This window comes from Mastacembelus armatus, chromosome 24 (assembly GCF_900324485.2).
Source record: "Mastacembelus armatus chromosome 24, fMasArm1.2, whole genome shotgun sequence".
NCBI classification, from domain to species: domain Eukaryota; kingdom Metazoa; phylum Chordata; class Actinopteri; order Synbranchiformes; family Mastacembelidae; genus Mastacembelus; species Mastacembelus armatus.
Genome location: NC_046656.1, coordinates 6,752,478 through 6,771,634, shown reverse-complemented (window position 1 = coordinate 6,771,634; position 19,157 = coordinate 6,752,478). Strand labels below are relative to the sequence as shown.

General features: G+C 41.7%; 1 protein-coding gene across 2 annotated transcripts; it reads left to right on the top strand.

The window, feature by feature from the left end:
* Positions 1–8,929: 8,929 nt before the first annotated feature.
* On the top strand, positions 8,930–18,280 carry znf395b (zinc finger protein 395b). Of its 2 annotated transcripts, none has more exons than XM_026319060.1 (10): positions 8,930–9,188; positions 11,449–11,605; positions 12,250–12,416; positions 12,505–12,617; positions 13,340–13,557; positions 13,750–13,850; positions 14,328–14,619; positions 16,430–16,525; positions 16,710–16,816; positions 17,439–18,280. In XM_026319060.1, exons 2-10 carry the CDS (start codon positions 11,498–11,500, stop codon positions 17,548–17,550), a joined length of 1,314 nt encoding a protein of 437 aa, XP_026174845.1. In that variant the 5' UTR covers positions 8,930–9,188; positions 11,449–11,497; the 3' UTR covers positions 17,551–18,280. The 2 variants fall into 2 exon arrangements, with proteins under 2 accessions (XP_026174845.1, XP_026174844.1); XM_026319059.1 differs by having other exon boundaries at positions 8,931–9,188; positions 14,325–14,619; positions 17,439–18,279.
* Positions 18,281–19,157: the final 877 nt, after the last annotated feature.

Sequence of the window (19,157 nt, the reverse complement as noted above, 5' to 3'; positions counted from 1 at the left end):
TAATTGGAGAAGGTCTTTTCAATCAAATACTTAACTGAATATTGTTTTGGTAGTTATGGTAGTCAGCACAGAAGGCCCCGCATTGTGTTCTTACAAACAGCTCCAATAAGCCCACTTTCCTTTGCAGGGTTAAACTCAGCTTACATCAGGAGGGTTATTAGTTTTTTCAATCCACAAACACAAAGATTATTTGTTAGCAATGTTCATTCTTACATCAGCAAATTGTGCTTTCAGGATTATGTTACAAATGTTTGGCCATGATTCCTGGAGGCTTCCTCTCTCCCTCAGCGATTATTGATTCTGCTTTGCACCACTGAACAAATGTCACATCTCCAATCTCAGGAAAAGAACAAATGAAAAATTGCTGAGAGCTACAGACTGTCCGCTCTGCAGAGCTCCAGAAGATGATTACGGCAGAACTGGGCTGCCAAATAATGAACATGGGTGTTAGTTGGTGTTGTTGTCATTGCTAACAAAAAGAAGTGCATATAATATTAAACAGTTGGAGGGTAGTGAAGCGTGTGAGTTCATATGTGCTTTAGCTTGTGTGCCTTAGTAAATCTTCCTCAGCCTTACCTCTATGTTTCTGCACCTACAAAGTCTAATCCTCAAGACCAGGGATTAACTAATTCCTGGTTTAAGCCCAAACCCAACAGGAATCAATCTAAATCCATATAAATGTAATTTTACATTTAACTGAAGATGGAAGAACTGTTTTTCTTTGGGAGGTAAACAGCAGGAGACCTGCAGAAATGTGTTTAAATATTTGAATACAGGTGAATTGGTCTGCTCTGGTGCCATTGGACAGAGTACTTCCACTGACGGAGCAGCCAAAAAGATAAATAAATAAAAAAACTTCAACACTGATGCCATTGTTGAGCAGGAGTGGCTGAAAAAATGTGCACAATTTACATTAACACACTGCAGGTTTACACCATGCTGTGGTATGCTGTGCTCCCGCACCCACATACACAAAGTGTACACTGTAGATATGTTTGTATTTCACTGATTGGGATAGTGCTGGTTGTGCAACATTCATGCAAAACCTTTCATCCTAACTTGAGAACCACTACAAGGCTAACTTTATTATGTACACGACCTCACCTCTGACTTTTCCATAGTCATCACACTCACTTCCATGTGCAGGACTCAGACTGCATCTCTGCAGCACAGTAAATCAGTTACACTGATCCTCGTCTGCTAAACTCTGCTCTTAGAACAATGATCCTTTTTGTCTGTAATACGTCCCTTGTGAGAATGATTTCAGTGGCTCCAGCCAATCAGCTCTTGGTGCAGAAAGCAAGACTAATGCAGAGTGATGCAGCAGTGTATTTTTTTTTTAGAGCATATCCATTTATTAAACGCTAATAAATGGCCAAAATGCCAAAAAAATATATTTCAGATTTCTTATGAGGACCCATACTAGAACTGTTGTAAAACTCATAGCTGAGGAGTACAGTACAAAAAGATATATATTTAAAGTATATATTTCAAATGTGTATAGACTGGAGGATGAAATTGTTCTCAACCTGTGACAAGCTGCCAATTTCCTGCAGCCATATAAACTGCTGCTAGGGGGAGGTGTTGTTTGAATATATGTGCCTCTGTGTGTTGTGTGTGTGTGTGTGTGTGTGTGTGTGTGTGTGTGTGCCAAGTAGCTTTTCCCTGGCAGGCATCAAGAGTACACACATGAATGATTAGTGCAGTAGATTTGTGCAGTAGTGAAAACCAGCTTCTTTCAGCTGAGAATGTTGGCAATGGTAAAGCCAGACCCTCCTGCCAAAGACTTCAAACATGTTATCCACATGGTCATTACCTTGCTTCTGGACTACTGCAACTCCTTTTATTTTGGTCTGGACCAGTCATGTCAGCTGGTCCAGAATGCAGCTGCACACCTGCTGACAGGGACAAAACGGTGGGACCATATAACCCCTGCGTTGACCTCTCTTCACTGGCTTCCTGTCACCTACAGTATCCAGTATAAGATTCTGCGTCTTGTTTCTAAAGCATTAAATGGCCTATCTTACCTTACTGAGCTGTTGCAATTACCTACTCCAGCCAAAACCAGCAGGTCCTCTCCACAGCTGCTTTTAACAGTCCCCAGGACTAAACTTAAAACCAGAGGTGACAGAGCTTTTTCTGTGGTTGGATCCTGGAACAGTCTGTCCCTAAACATTAAAACTGCACAGACTCTAGAGCACTTTAAATCTCAAGACTCACCCTTTTCCACTGGCCTTTTAATGTAAGTGCAGCAAGACTTTTATTCTCTTTGATTTTATTTGCTCTTGTTTGTTTTTATGTATTTGTTTTCTATTTGAACTTATTGATTTAATGATTTTGTATATTTAGCTTCTAGTATTGCTCTTATGTTTTTTAATTATTTTAATTCAGAATCTTTTTCACAGGGCAGTATGGTGCATGAATAGTTCACAGCAAGAGGGTTCTCAGTTTGAAACCCATCAGGGACCTTTCTGTGTGGAGTTTGCATGTTCTCCCTGTGCTTGTGTGGGTTTTCTCCAGGTACTCTGGTTTCCTCCCACAGTCCAAAAACATGTATGTCAGGTTGATTGGTGACTCTAAATTGCCACAGGCAATGTCAGGTGTCAGGGCGCTCAGGTGTGGAAGTTATTTAACATTGACTTGAAAAACACACACACACACACACACACACACACACACACACACAGTGGGCTGGATATAGGCTTGTGTCAGCACCTCCTTCATAACACACAGGACACCAGCGAACAGAGTCCCTCCCTAAGTGTCTTCAGTGAGCCACATAAAGCAAAGGCAGTGGAATGACTGACAGCAGCTGGTGACGGAGCTACAGGTTAAGCAGCACACAGCGTAAGTTCTGAACTCTTTATTTTGTCTTTCCTATATTGAGTGTCCTTATGGTTCTTTTTGATCAATCTGTTCATCTGAACACTGTTGGATTTCAATATTACAAAGCATGATCAAGATTTTTAATGGAAAAATTAAGTAGCCTATAACGTGACTTGGGCTGCTGATGAATTTGGCTTTGACAGTATCTGTATACTCTGCTGATGGTTTCGCACTTTTTACAGATTACTAAGACTATGGCTCCATTAGGGATGGTTGACACTTTGGGTTGGGTTTCATCCCCAGAAGTGGGCATCATCTCCCTCATTGTGTTCCTCGTCCTCAGCATTACTCTCCTTGCCCTTTGCGGCAGTTGTCAAAGGTAAGCGAAATGTGAAAAGTGACAATTTATTTGTGTCGTATTTGTTTTCTTCTAGTGTAAAATACAAACTGAAAGCTGTCACTCAAGGAGAGCTCAAGGAATCAACAACAATCACCTAATGATTGAGTAATCGTGACCAAAACCGCCAGCCAGTGTAAAACAAGTCTTCTCCTGTTCTGAATGGCTTTTCTCAGTACGTTAGCTGATTCATTTTTGTGTAATTATTGTTCATCCCTTTCCAGCAGCACGGAGCAGAGACTTGTTTGACTCGAAAGGTGATTTTTGATGAAAGGTGTTGCCTGTTTGAAGAGCAGGAAGCTGAAAAGTGCAGTTAAATATCATTTTTAAAGGCTGGGTTAGGTGAAACAAATGGACTGGTCTTGTGTCACTAAGCTTCAATATCCTGATGGTTGCAGTAATATCTTCATGTGAATGTGGGTGTTTTCACACATATCACTGCCTGCATGTGTTTCCTGTGGCTGTCATGCCCAACATACCAGAGAGAGTGACACAGAGGAACTATGAGGTGAAACAATAGTCTTATCTTCTCTAGTCTCCTCCTGTTCATTCCAGGGATTGTTCGTCACCCAGAGGAATGAATAGGACTGTAATGATAGATGGGAATCATAGCTTGTAACTGGGAAGACTGCATATTTACAGGAGCCACTGGGGCCCATGTATGTTAATTGAGTTGATTTGGAAAACAGGTGTAGTGCAGTGTTGCATCACAGGATACTTTAAGGAGTAATGCAAGGTACACGTAAAGGTGATGTAGGTAAAGTCACAGTCTCAAGCCACATCAAGTCAAAGCAAGTAATAATTCAACTCAAAATATTGTTTAATCAAGTACAAGTCACTAGTCTTGCCAAAATAAGTTCTCCCAAACTTTGTCTAGCAAGTCCAAGTGTCCAGTCTTGTCAAATCAAATCTGAAGTCTAAAGTCTAAAGCAAGTTGCAAATCAAAGCACAGTTAAGACCTAAGCCAAATGAGGTTTCAGTTCTTACAAAAACAGGTCCAAGTCAAATCAAGATGTTTTTGGAAACAAATTCCAAATTCAATTACAAAGTTTTAATTTCACTGAAATTATCTCTTCTCTGTCAAGGCCACATTATAACCTTTGTCAGATAGGTTTAGGAGTTTGGCTGAAAGCAGTGACACATCCTACGTCTTTAACCCTCAGTCCAACACTGTAGATGTTGATGGAGCCAAAACCTGACTTACATCTAGTTAATGACAGTTTGACCTGTAGGAGCCCTTCCCAAACTTAAGCAGTTTAATGAGAAGTTCGTCCTGCTCTCAGATGAGCCAGTCACTTCTAATCAACTCCAACTAAGTTTAAGTGTAATTGGGGATTTACTTCACAATGCACCTGAGGGCAGGTTGATTCAGGCCATTTTAACCACAAAGGCATTTTGCAAGAACAGCAGGAAACTGTGACCAGAGGATCTGTTAGACCTGTATGTGCATGAAACAAGAAGATAAAGACAACATAGGTACAAATACAGAAATGATCCAGAGATAAACAGGCGACAGATGGACAAGAGTTTAAAGGTTTTGAGACCTACACATGTAAACTGGACTATAGGCAGCTTTGCCCCATACACACAGGTACTATATGCTATAACACAATAACACACAGTGACATCTCATTTTCTTTGTCGTCTACAGGAAAACTATCAGCAGAACAAAGGTATGAGCTGCCTTTCTTTCATCTTCCTCTGTTTCCGTTTCTTCCTGTCACTAAAGACTCTATTCATGCAATATCACCTCTTCAATATCTAGAGGCAGCATGTAGTATATTGCAGCTCATTAGCTACCAATTAAGAGCAATAAGTGGCTGATTATCAGCAATCAGCAGGAGGACTATAGAGACTGTGATGCTGCTGTTGGCCTCATTAGATTCAAATCATGCAAACCCATGAGACAAATGAAAATAAAGTGGGCCATCAATGAAAATCTGACGTTTTGCTCAAAGATTATTAGAAATAATTTACCTGGGTATCCCACTCCCGATTGGCTGAACACACCTGATCCAGGTAATCAGTGGTGGGTAAGGCAGGGATAGTTGGAAAACAAGCAGGGCAGGGTCCTTGAGGACCAGGACTGAGAACCACTGAGGTCTAGATGGATCAAGACTGACCACCCTCCCTCATCTTTAGGAAAAGATTATTCTGAATAGGTGTTTGTGCATGACACCTGCAAATGTCTGCAGCAGTTATGATGGTAAAATGTAATGTAACATGCTGTAATGCACTTAGGGTTTGTATTATGCCATAGATAAGTCAGGCAGTCATTGATTCAGTTGACAGCAGGAATACAGAAGGACTCAGAAGCAAAGAGACAGAAAGAGCAAAATCACTAGATGTTGGTTGTGAAACATTTCTGATACGGTGCTGTGCTGTGGCCTCACTTAGAGAGTGTGACAGGACCATATACCATGTACAAAGCAAGCTACAAAATATGTTTCTGTATGACAGACTGATGGAGCGGGAGCCAACGGCACTGCTGGCACACAGACAGGAGGAATTGCTCGTGAGTTATCTGCAAAATTTAAGTAACTAAATACAACTTTCAATGAAAAATTTACATTTGATTTACATTTTACCATCTAAATTTTCAGACACTGGCCAATCCACATGGAGGAGTCACAGAGACATGCCTCCCAATACACTGGACAGATCTAAAGCATTTGGCAACTAAGCAGTTGGCTCCAGTGCTGATTACTAACCACACAACAAACACACGGCACAAAACAGACGTTCCCAATATCTAAGGCGAGAAGCAAGAAAGAGGACAAATCCTGCTCCACATCCCACCTCGCAGAAACCCAGCTTTCCACACTAGACATTGTCCCAAATGGACAGATGGGAGGAAAAAAAGAGAGGAAGGTAGGAGGGAAAATTGGCCCCGTCCTCTGCCAGCTCAAGCCTCTACACCTTAAATTCATCAGGTCAAACATTCACTGGGTGAAACTTTTTAATTTCATCTCATTCAAAGATGTGAATTCAAATGACAATAATTTTTCAGCTAAAGACTGTCTGTCTGTTATTTATTGTATGCTGTGGCTTCTGCATGTTTTTACCATTCATTTGTAACTACCTTCACATAAACTGTACTGATCAGGCACCAGATACGCACAATTGTCATTTGGGTTGATTTAACTCTGAGCGTAAAGATCAGCAGTTAGAGACTCTGGGATTTTCTGCCTGACTGAGCCCAACGTTGAAAATCTGCTGTTATTCCAAACCAGTTTAAAGGTGTTGATCTGAGGCTTATTTGTCCAATGGTCAAGTGTCAAATGACTTTTCTTACCTAAATATCTTTATGCTCTTTCCTACATATAATGCAGTGAAAGACAATAAGCAGTGAAACGTTTATCTGCTTTACTGCCTATTCATTAGTTTAACATTTTGGAAAGTATGTTTATTGGCTTTGTGGCTGGAATTTGGGTGAGAAGATCGATGCCACTCTCATATGTGCATGTTAATTATATGAAACTACACTCAGATTTAGCTAGTTTAGCTTAGCACAAAGACTAGGGAAACACCCGGTTTGATTGTATTCAAAGTAAAAAATAATCCACCCACACAGTTAAAGCTTCCTGAACACCAGCTGGATAGCACCAGGTTAACTTTCTCTCCCTTTTCCTGTCTTTCTGTTCGGTGTTAATCTGAAAGTATAAAAGCATATTTACCAAGATGCTGAGCCATTGTTTTAATATTATTTACAGCCAATTTTTTAAAAATGTATACTATAGGAATTATCTTTGGATAAATTATTTCTCCAATTCTTATCAGCCACTCATGTCCAGTCATTTCTGTACTGAATGAAATCAGTTAGCAGACTCCTGAATATTTGCCAAATAGTAAAGTATATGGGATATGTAGTATAGGGGACATGGAAAAACCACTAGTATGGACCTTTAATAATCCAATTAACTGCACTGCTGCTACTGTTGGGCTGGATGGGATAATGGAAAACCACTTCTGTTTCTGTGCTGCATGTGTTGACACTGATTAAATGAGGTAAGAAGGTGATTTTTCTAACTTTTGGTGCATTTAATTATCAATGAAGGGATCGACTTTCTGTTTGCTCTTTTGTATTCCTTTCTTTTGGTTCCAGTGTTTCTCAATGTGCTGCTGAACACTCCCTTGTCTGCTCAGCTGGCACAAATTAAATCTACAATATGCTGTGGATTTGTCTTTACTCTCAACGTGCACAACATTCATGATACCCGTGGGTTGTGTTTGTTGTGGAAACACAGGGAGTTAAAGAACTACTGTTAGCCTTAAAGGCTAATTGTGATGAGATGGGAGTGGTGCATGGACTTACAGAGAATTCAGTGAACCAAAGGTCAAAGGACCTCAAAGCAGGGTGGAGCTGTCATTCTTGTAATACCACTTGTCATATTAATCTGCTGAACTGTCCAAGTAAAACACACCCAAAGTGAGACTACTCTGATGTCAGTGATCAGCTCTGCATTGAAGGCAGCAGTGCGCAAATGCAAAATGTTCTGCTTCACTTAATGTTTACTTTATGGGACAGATTTCTGTTTGTGTTTTTGTCTTGAGAAACTCGACTGCCTTTCTCTCTTTCTAATCAAACCACACCCACACAGCCCTGATGAAGCTGTATTTGTGAGTCTTCAATGCTAAATAAAAAAAATCTCTATGCATTTTCTTTCAAGATCTAACTTTGATTGTTGATTTATTTCTTCGTGAATATGTGTTTAAGAGAAAATGCAGTTTTTTTTCCCCCCCAAATGGGAGATATCTCAGTTTGGAGACTGTACTCCAAATGGGACTCCAACAGTTTCCCACTCACCACTACTACTATAACAGCGCATTGTCCTGTATAATCTATTGTACTGTAGTTTCTGTTTACTTACTAACCCTGGTATGTAAACCCATTATCTGTTGACGCTATCACTCACAGTCTGACTAACCAGTCAGACAGTCAGTCACAGCACGAGGCCTGTCCTGATTACATGGCGTAATAAATGAAAGAGGAAGGTAAGGAATTCTGTCTGGTTTGGAATTGGAACTGGGATTTAATGATTGGGTTACTCTCTCTCACAGACTGTATTGGTGCTCAGACCCTAAAATCCCTGCTGACTGAATGTCTGGTAGAGAGGGTGCAGACAGCCGACACTAATCCGCTCTCCCAAACACACATGCAGAGACACACACAGACAGTGGCACAGGCACAGTCTTGTTTGATCTCAATGTGGGCAATTTATGGTGTGATGGTGGGGGTTGATATGTTTTATTGTCATTTGTGTCCACAGTTTTATCAGTGTTGACCCATTTGCTTTGGATTAAGACACGTAATCACACTACACTGATCTGTGGTTTTATATATAAAAAAGAAAAACATCTTTTTGTATTAGCAACACTAAACTGCATGTACCCCTCAGTAAATAGCACAGTGATGATATTTCTACAGAATCATCTAGTAGTGAAGTTTTGCTCTCATATAGTTCGTGCTACATTTTGACCATTTTGGTATTAAAGGCCATTTTATGCATATTACATATTGAATATTTGCAATGATATTTCTATAGAATTTAATCAACTCTAAAATATGTAAAAAATAAAATAAAATAAATGAAAGTAATCACAGTCAAGCTGCGCTGCTCATGTGACTGAGCCATCAGATGAATTTGTGCATGCTTCAGACAGACAGACAGACAGACAGGCAGACAGACAGAGTGAGGATGGGGATGCTGCGCTCTGGTAACCCCTCACCTAGATCATCCCTTTGTGCACGGCGCGCTGCAGGCTGATATCTCTGCGCTCTGCCCAGCTGTCACCACCGGCATTGGTCCGCCAAGCAGACACACGTAGGCGCGTACCGACCAGCCCCCTTTTTCCCCCGGCAGACTGAGCCGGTGAGCGGCGGGACGGCCAGGCAGAAGACGACCCGCCGGCTGGTACAGCTCCGAAGGGGCACGGACAGGAAAGAGGTCTCCTATCCGACAGAGTGAGTAGCTGAAAACGTGTTGTTGTTTTTTTCGATAGTGCTGTAAAAATAGTTTTCCTTCAGCGCTGTGAGCTGAGGGCAGGAGGGAGGGGGTGTCTCTCTTGATCTCAGTCTGCGTTGCCGGGTGGAGATCAGTGATGTAGTTGAGAGATGATAAACTGTTATTTCCTCTGTTACTACGTTCAAACACTCCTTAACCAGCCTGCGCAGTGTTTCCTGCTTCCTTTGAAGCTCCATCATCGTGTGCAACTTGTATCTAATGTGCAGTAAACGACTCACATGTAGGGATTTTACAGCTTATACATGTTTAACTGCAACTACCGCGACTACATCAGTGGGTGGATGACGTTATACAGATATAGGCCTGTAATTTATTCTTGATCATTTTAGCAACTCTGTTTGCACACAATGTGACTCGATGTGTCATATGTGTGAGCTGGTCGTTTTACTGCGTTTATGTTTTTACTTTGAGTCAAAAACCTGCTTATTTTCCGCGGATCACCCCCCATCTAGCGCCGTCCCTCCCGGCGAAACTCGTGTCTGAACACGTTGTCAGCAGGGAGGTGTGTACCTGAAAACCTGCGCCCAGCCAATCAGCTGCGGGGCCCCGCCCACACCGGGGCGCTTGTTTACTACTGACTCTCGACGCTGATTGGTGGAAAGGTGGGAGAAATCTGGCTTTACGCTGCGTTTGAGTGCTCAGAAAAGAATGGGAGATTACAGCCTCTATCAGGAGCAGGGATAAACAACTTCAGAACGAGGCTCAAGTGACTGTCTGAATTGAAATCACAAATAGCAGGTGATCCCTGACTTTTTTTACATTTCATATAGAAAATATATAATGCACATTTCAGATTATAACATTTTATTTACAGATTGACTGGTTAATGTACTGTGTACTGCACACAGTTTCTCCTAATACTTTGCAGCATCTTGGAATAGCTGCAGCAGTTCTTCTGTAGGTTCTTCTTGCCTCTGAAAATAGCTCTTCATGAACTCTAGTGTGTTCTTTATGGATTTGTTGTCCTGCAGAATGAACCTGGGCACACTCAGACATCTGATGGTGTAGTGTGATAAGAATCTTAAAACATCTAATGTGCCTAAAAGTTTTGCACAGTACTGTATGTGGATTGAGTGTGACGTACACTCAATAGCTCATCCAGAGCTATTCAGGACAAACTATGCAGGAATCTCCTGTCACTGAATCTGACTGCCTAAAATCACCATAATACTTAGAAAATTATGGATGGTGAACGCTGCTTTGAAACCTGCATTTGTACCATTTCCTCTGGATGATTTCCCACAGTCCCTGAATGCACCCCTGGCCCCATTTTACCTCTGTGGGTGACAGCCCACTGTGAATGCACCCTAAGTCAGATTATGTCTGCAGAACGCGCTCTTAGTCACGTACTTTAACAAAACAGACAACAAAACTAAAGCAAGCTTTGGGTTCAACCGCACTCTGTGTGCACACAAGTCTGTGTTTTCTTCAGATTCCTGCAATCATTTTCTAACCCCCCTGTGGTGTTTTTGCTTTGCACTGTCAGGCAGAGCAATGCAAGATGGAATGAGTAGCTGAGTGTTTGCCAGCACTCAGTCCTCGGCAAAGCTGCCTTCTGTTTAGATAAACATATTTTATTCATCGGAGGAAGCGTAATATTTACCAGTTGATGCCATGGCACATTCAGAGCATATTCTGTTTAGCTGAAAATATCCACTGACCTTCAACGTTTGATGCTTTTACAAAGGAAGCTACGCCAATATTACAGCAGTAGTCACTTAAGGACAGTTAAAGGGGATTATTACATAATATGAAAGCCAATGTTGTTTAAAACGGGCACACCAGCAAATTTAAATATAAAGTTCAGTTTTCACATCTTGACTGGTCAGTTTGAGAGGAGAATCCTGATGGTGTGTCAGGGTCATTTCTCTTCTTTAACCTGTGATGACTTCATGTGGGTTATCGTGTCTGCACCTTAAGACTTGGGCGTTTACGAAAAACAGCACTGAGTTATAGGATCCAGTGTTGTTGAAGCCAGTTGTGATCCAAATCAGAGAGTTGCTGCTTTGTTGCTCTGTCTCTTATAGAGTTCTGCAACTTTGTCAAACTGAGTGAATAATTTGTTGGGGTATCCCCTTAACAGGCCGTTTTAGGAATTCTGCACTGATACAGAAACATTTATATATGTACTCACATATGTGGATCATTAGGTGACTTCAGATTGTAAACCTCATATTATTTCTGTTGTCTTGATTGCAGTTGTGACACTGTGCCGAATCCTATCTCTGTGCATCACACTGTGCCAGCAATGGGACCTGAAGACAGAGCTGGACCAGGACCAGGCAGGACAATAGCATGCCAGTCAGGACTGCAGGCCTGTGTCTCCGGCACCAGGCCTGACACGCAGCAGACTCTGGTGAGTAGCCTGAGAAGGATGAGACTCCAGTTCGAGTTCTCTGAACCAACAAATGTCATTTTTATGTAATCTGCCATTATTTAGATGGTTTTGTCAGTCATTCCACTCTCCATCTATTCATGAATTTCATTTAAAAACCTGTAAATGGACCTGTCACCCGCAGGCAAAATAGTTTAGTTTTTACTTCTCCAGTTGAGGTTTGCAGTTTCTTGCTAAGAAAAGACGTGGCAGCGATCAGCCTCTGAGGTTGAAACCTTTGCTGATAAAAAGGAAATTAGATCATCATTTTACTTCCCTATCTAAGATGTAATGCACTCCCTGGTCAGGGGCTGGCAGCTGCTTCCTTTTCATACTGGTTCAGTGGCAGATCATGCTGTTTACCAGTGGATCACCACAGATGGACAGGAAATATTCTCTTAATAGTTTTATTCATGGGAACAGCAAGACTCAATTGACAGATAGCAAAGACCCATGTAAACAGTTAAATTCAAATAAGGCCTAAACAAAGTATGTGTGTCCACATCAACTTCCATTGATTTAGTGAGTAGCAGGTTAATGCAGACTTGAACCAGATCATGGCACTAAACTGATGACTGTTTCAGACTTTAACTAGGACCTTCTTATGTAATTAATTCCCTATGAAGGCGTATGCACAGAGCTGTATCCAGGCTGAGAAAGAACCTGGGCATCACAAGAACAAAACATCAGATCATCTGCAGCAGCTGGAGACTGAGCCAGGCTGGAGCAACCTGACCGTGGCACCCACGGTGCATCTCAGCAACGTGTCGGCCACTGGAGAGACACCATACAGGTGAGGTGTTAACAGTTTTAGGTGTATGAGTGTGGATTTTACTGCACCGCTCCAGAGTCTGAAGTTATTCCTGCTGTGTTGTCCCCAGCTTCCGCAGCCCGGAGTCAGTGGAAATGGATGAGATCATGGCGGCCATGGTTCTGACCAGTCTGTCCTGCAACCCTGTGGTTCAGAGTCCCCCACAGACTGATCCTGGACCAGGTCTGTGTCACCTCACAAACAGTCTCATCACTGTCTATTCTCAGATATCCTATATATTAGAGCAATAAGATGTAATTTATGAACAAAACTAGCAGGACTGAAATAGTAATCAATAACATTTGTATTTGCTATTTTGTGGTCTTAAGCTCTTATTGCCTAGATCAGTGAGTATATCATGCATCTAATTCACCTAATGATGTATCATTAGTGCTCTATCCTCATTCATTAATAAAACCTTGGCATGTCTATGATATTTGAAGAGGTTTATTTTCCTTGATTAAAAAATGGATTACTTGCTAATAGCACGTTGCTATTTTTAATTTATTTGGCAAGGTCATAAACGAACTATAATTAAATAGGGAATAGGAAAGAGAGGCTAGAATGATGGTGGAACTGTGTCAGAAAATAGATGCACATTGCGACCTTGGCAGCGGTGTGGGACCCCTGCTGTTCCCTGTAGGCTGGGCAGAGAGGAAGCAGCAAAGAGCAGTCCCAAATTCAAAGTATTTATTTTAATCACGAAGGAGCAGAGACTGTTTGAAATCTACATTATAAGGTATATTTTCAGTTATCTGTGACTGTGCAGGATTGAACACCGGATCACCGACAACTGCTGTGTTTCCTTTTAGGCTGAAAAATCTACAAGCTTGTGTTTACAGCATGTATTGTAAACAATAGGTCAGTTAAGGGTACTAGAGTTGTTTCTTTTTGCTGTCATCCAGGTGGCTCATCATCATCATCATCATCATCATCATCAGCGGACATGGAGTGTGGCGGTGGCGAGCTCTCTGATAGCGGCAGCAGCGGCTACTGGAGCTGGGACCACGGTAACGCTAGCCCCACCCCTTCGCCGTCTGTTACTGAGATGGACAGCAGCCCTGACGAAGGCCTCCACATGGACCTGGAGCACGGAGAGGAGCTTAATGCCAAAAAGCCAAAGGTTCAGAGGACTATATAGTCCCTTAAAAGTTTTCACTGATGAAGCTGAAGCAAAAAAAACGAAGCATGTTGTCGTGTAACACTAAAACTGTTTCCTCTGCCTCTCTCTGCAATTTGTGTCTTCGTGTATGTCACTTTGTTTTCGCCCTCTCTTCCTGTGCTTTACCTCTGATGTGGTCTCTCTCTCACACAGAGCTCTTTGAGAGGAGTTTATAAGTGTCTGTGGCCCAGTTGTGGCAAAGTGCTCACATCTTCAGTCGGAATAAAAAGACACATCCGTGTGCTGCATCTGGGGTGAGCTGGCAACTTGGAATATTGTGTTTACATGCATCATCAGTCAAGAGCATATTTTTAATGATGCACTGGAATTAAAAAATCATGCAAATCTGAACTTTTAGACAGTCTTTGTTTACATGACATTACATTACTACACTAGATAATACATTTGATCGGCATTTCAATACTTAGCGTTGCTGACTGCAGGTTTCTGTGGATTCTGCAATATAATGCTGTTTTAGAGAAGCACTGAAAAAAGAAAAGTGGGGTAATTTAAATAAATGAATAAATGTATTTATTGGGGAATTGGAATTGGAATTAAAAAATAAGAGGGAGTGAAATTCTCATGTTGTGAGTGAGCTCTGACTTATTTAATGAACATTTTATATGTGGGCCACAGTGAGCGCAGCTTTCACAAACACCCTGAACAAACAAGTCACTTTGTCTCTTTGTGTCCACACACACACACACACACACACACACACTACACAGCAGTGGGTCAGATCAGACTCAGAGGGAAGAGGACTTCTACTACACCAAGATCTCCTGTGAGGCTGTGGACACCAGCTCCACTTCAGCTCCTTCCCAGCAGGCTCTGGGCCAGGGCTCGTCCTCTCACCTCATCTGGGCCTCCTGCGGTTCTCCTCCTGGCTCGGGTCTCCAGATCCCCCCGGCTCACAGGCCTAGATCCAACTCCAGCTCTGGGCTTGTGCTGACTAGGCCCAGCCCGCTAAGCCAGTCAGCCCCCAGCAGCTTCTGGCAGATCCACTCAGAGCACCTCTATCAGGTGGGTACTTTTGTCCCCAGAGCTTTCAACCACATCTCATGTCGTCTTCATCTGTTGATCAAGTTTGACAAAATGGTTGCTAATTTGACGCTGCTTATTATGTGGATCTTTTTAAACAGAGCTGTAAACTATTATTATATAACATCTTAAAATCTGGCACACAAAGGTTCCTCTCAGACCGCAAATGGCTGCTGATTAATTAGTGCAGTGTGGCTGGATGTAGATGTGCTCAACCAGCTGTGAAACATGGAATGACCTAGTGATTTGATTAGTAGCAATTAGAATGAAGGTTTTTTTAGTGCTTTGTTACTGTCTGGAGGCTGCTCAAATTTAACAGAAAAATATTTTGAGTTTCGACACAAAGTATTGGTATTTAAGATCCCTAATTTAAAGACGTTGAGTTCTCGAAGAGTGTAAGACTGCACGGAGTACTGAGTGTGATGAAAGGAGACAGCATGGCCCTTGTGAGCATGAATTATTGATTATCAGGCGTAGATCGGAGCATGTGGATCACGGGATATACCTTCTGAACATCCCGTTCTCCGGATTCACTCATCTTTTTTCTGGAGCCAGGTTTTCTGCTAAATAAAAAAAGACCTCATCTTAACTTTTCTGAAGTTTCTGTCTCATGTTAAATGTGTTGTACCAGATGTCCGACCTATCCAGCACCCCTCTGTGCAGCAGCAACTTTGTTTATGCATCACAAAGCAGCACATTTTACTGGTGACCTGCATTTACCCTGTACCACTGAGCCTGTAAATGGATGCTTTGTGACAGTGAGAGAGTAAGCTGTCAGCTTGCTTGCTTCCCTGAGGAGACTAGACTCTGAGCAGCCTGTAAAAAGAAAAAAAAAAAAAGACTACATGTATTCTTCCAGTGTAGTTGTACAGCAGTTAGGGCTTGATGTACACATATTCATCCCCGCTTTGAACTGACTCAACCTTTAAACTTTCTAAAAAATCTCCCCTGCAAACTTAAAAAAAAAAAAAACAACTATGACATTTTTATTTGCATTTTTAATAAGATACAAATGTTAAGAAGTGTGTCTATTTTGTATGACATTTGCCTTTAATTTTCTCCCGACTGCAGAAATCTAGTGGGGTCCAGCTGGTGCGGGTTGAGTTGTGAGTCAGTGCTTGTGGTGGAGCAGTGTTTCTGTGTGTCATGGCTGCTGGAGGATTGTGGCTTGAAACTCCTGACCCACAGTGTTAAACTCAAAGAGGACTAGGGTTAATGCAGTGGACAGTCAGCACCATCACGTTTTCTTTCGTAGATGTTGGTGCATTTTTCACAAATCTTCTGCGTCTGGTTCTGTCGACGCTGTGGGGCGGGGCTATGAGAAGGCAATAGCTCAGGGAGGAGAAGTAGGGTAGAGGGACTGGGAACAACTGCACAGAAATATCTTATTTAATGTGTTTTGCATCTTGCATGTTGCCCATTTGTTGCAGGATGTGAACAAAATCAGAAGCCTTGAACTTATTACCAGCAACTATTTGGGTGACGTGACAGGAAAATGTAGTTTCTGAATTTATTCGCTGGATGTCACATTTCTGCGCCCACAGTGAGCCAGAGTAATCTGGCCTGCATGGTCATAGATCTTGGTGCTGGTTAGAACAGGGGCAACAGCCTCCTCTACCAGTTTGAAGAGCACATTGTTAGCTGTCTTTAAAAACGGTTGTGCATGTTATTTAGTCCAGTAATATGAATATGAATATTAATATTTCATATGAAATGCTCAGTCTGTCAGCTATTTTAAAGGTCCTGCATGATTTACCGGTATGTGCTGTCTCCTCTTCCTTGCTCCTTCTAGGCCTGTAGCCCCATCCAGGTATCTGTGGTACCCAGAAGCCAAGGCTGCCAAGGTTGGACCCCCTCCACCTCCTTCTCTGGCCACAGTAACACTCCGGTGGGTCTTCTGTCCTGTTGTTTTTATGCCTTTTCATCCCCTTTTCTGCCTGTCCACCAGTCTATTAGTTGTCTCTTTCAAGTTGTTTTGTTTTTTTGTTCTTACCACTACTGAACCATCTGGATAGTGTACTTACTGACATTCACAGTAACCATGTTACCTCTGTGCTTGTGCGCCTCCCCAGCTGGTGAAACCTCGCTGTCGGTCTGTGAGTGTTGGGGAACAGTGGCTCCAACAGAACAGGCTGCAGCCTATGAGCGTGTCGCCCTCCCGCACCCACTGCTCCTTCAGGTGAGACCTCACAAAGCTGACTTTGAACATCATCACCTGCTATCAACATTTAAGCAGCTGTACTAGCGGCTCTGTGAAGCTGAGATATGTAGAGTTGTATATCATGACCTGAAAAGACTGTTTGTGTTTTATTGTTTTTCATCGGCTCAGAAATATTGTGTTGATATTCAGTGAAGATCAGATCACGTGTCATGATCAATTTATGCAGAAAACCAGAAATGCAAACAGTCCCATTGCTTTTTCTTGCAACGGTATCTTTGTACTATGGGACCCCCCCCCCACTCAGCTGAGAACAGTGTCTGATGTTTTTTTTAGCAGCATAAAGCTTTATTGATTAGTGGCTGCACATTTTTATGCAGCATTCTGTTTTGATTCCAGTATCTGTCCACTGTCTTTCTCATCCAGGTTGTTATTTTATGGCCTATTTTGCTGCTGTCAGTAAAATTACATTTCCGTGGCTGAGTCAGGAGAGATAAAATTGATTCAATCATCTCTTCATTTGTTATCAGTCTGTTTTCCCTGACTCTCATTTTTATAGAGATTGATCACATCAAGCATATTTTTTTTCTGCCCTCTTGCGTTGCTTCTCATCCACATGATTTGTGTGTCTTTACATCTGCAGGAAGGGTCGCGGCGAGGCCAAAAAGTGCCGCAAGGTGTACGGAGTGGAGCGCAAGGATCAGTGGTGCACGGCCTGCCGCTGGAAAAAAGCCTGCCAGCGTTTTCCTGACTAAAACAGCTGTGTGATGGAGAGAGAGCGAGAGATGAGATGAAGATGTGGATGGATGGATGAGTGATGAGAGAGACTTTTATCAGATAGAGCGTATATATAAAAAAAACTGTTGTTCTTTTACATTTTTTTTTTTACTTCCAACCTGTTTTGTTTCTTTTCTAAAAGAATGCAAATTCAGTTTTCTGTATTTTAGTAACTCAATCCTGAAAACCGACATCTGCCATGCGGTGCTAACTGTTGACTGACTTTGACCATGTGATGTGCTAAGCCTACAATACTCTCCTATTTTATCCAAAGGTCATATAACTGCCCTTGTAGCTCCACTGTATTAGACTCTACTTGGCTGTTCTCTTCATTCCAACCCTGTATTCCAGTGGGTACACAGTGGTTATGATGTACATTGTATTGTGCGCTTTGAGTTATGTACGAGTATTTTATACCTTTTTTTTATCGTCTTGTTGAGCCCGTGTATTGGGCAGATTATGTTTTTGGAAATTTTCATGTTTTTTGGCACTTTGTTGGAATATAAATTCACGAGAATAAGCTACATTTGGTTTGACTCAACCAGGTTCCTTCCAAATGGATTTCCTTCTTGCCCATGTTGTTGGCATACGACCAGTGTTAAATGGTTTTATCTGTGAAGCTATGGAGTCATGGCAATGGGACTAGTGTTAGGGGGACGAGTTTGTAAAAGCAATACAAAAGAGGAATTATATTGTCAAACATATTAAAAAGCACTGAGAATTTGACATGCTTTTTGTTATTTTTTTATTCTGCATGACAGTCCACAAAAGAAATAGCAAACTATTGTAGTTTTCTCTATACACGTTTTGTATGAAGGTGGTGTAATGTCACAATGGTATAATGGTAGAAATGTCTCAAATATACACCATATTTACAAAGTCCATTTTTTTGTTTTTTGGGTTGAGTTTGACAGAGAAACGCACACGCACATGCACGTGTACAGTCACACACTGCACACTGCAATCACACACACATACTTGTATGCATACATTATTACTGTACATCTCTTAATCCAACACTAATAAACACTTAAACACTATTAATATGAAAATAATGATTGTGACCTGCCAGTGTGGTAAAATATCTTGATGACAAAACAAATTACCATATTTTTTCATCCTAGAAGAACTTCCTTTTCTGTATACTAATGACCATCGTTGTCATGCATGGTTCATCACATCCCTCTGTTTTAAATGGTACATTAAGATGGTGCTTTTCAGGGCTGGTGTCATTTCTAGGCATTCTTAACCATCCTAGAGTGCAATACGCACCCAATGGCCCTGGAAGTTTCCAGATTAATGCACCTATGAGACATGAACCGCTCTGCAAAAAGCTCTGCGTAGAGAAGGTTTGAGGACTGACTGGGGATTAGTTTCTTTTTCTTCCTGAGTTCTGCCTGAGCAACACTTTAAATTATTGCTCCCCTATTTTGAGAATTGCAGGATGTGTTAGGGACTGTAGAAAAATTAGTAGTCAAATATGGTGTTGGATATATTTAACATTCATTACCTAAAATTTGGGCTATAGTGAACTTGATTGCTCTATTTTCAGGAGAGGAGTCCACAAAGAACATATTAATCACAC

Excerpts from the sequence above, each read along its gene's own strand:
- znf395b (XM_026319059.1), top strand. The coding sequence starts at position 11,498 with ATGGGACCTGAAGACAGAGCTGGACCAGGACCAGGCAGGACAATAGCA. Across the intron at positions 13,851-14,324 it reads ATCCGTGTGCTGCATCTGGG|CAGTGGGTCAGATCAGACTC; the intron begins GTGAGCTGGCAA and ends CACACTACACAG. Across the intron at positions 14,620-16,429 it reads ACTCAGAGCACCTCTATCAG|GCCTGTAGCCCCATCCAGGT; the intron begins GTGGGTACTTTT and ends TGCTCCTTCTAG.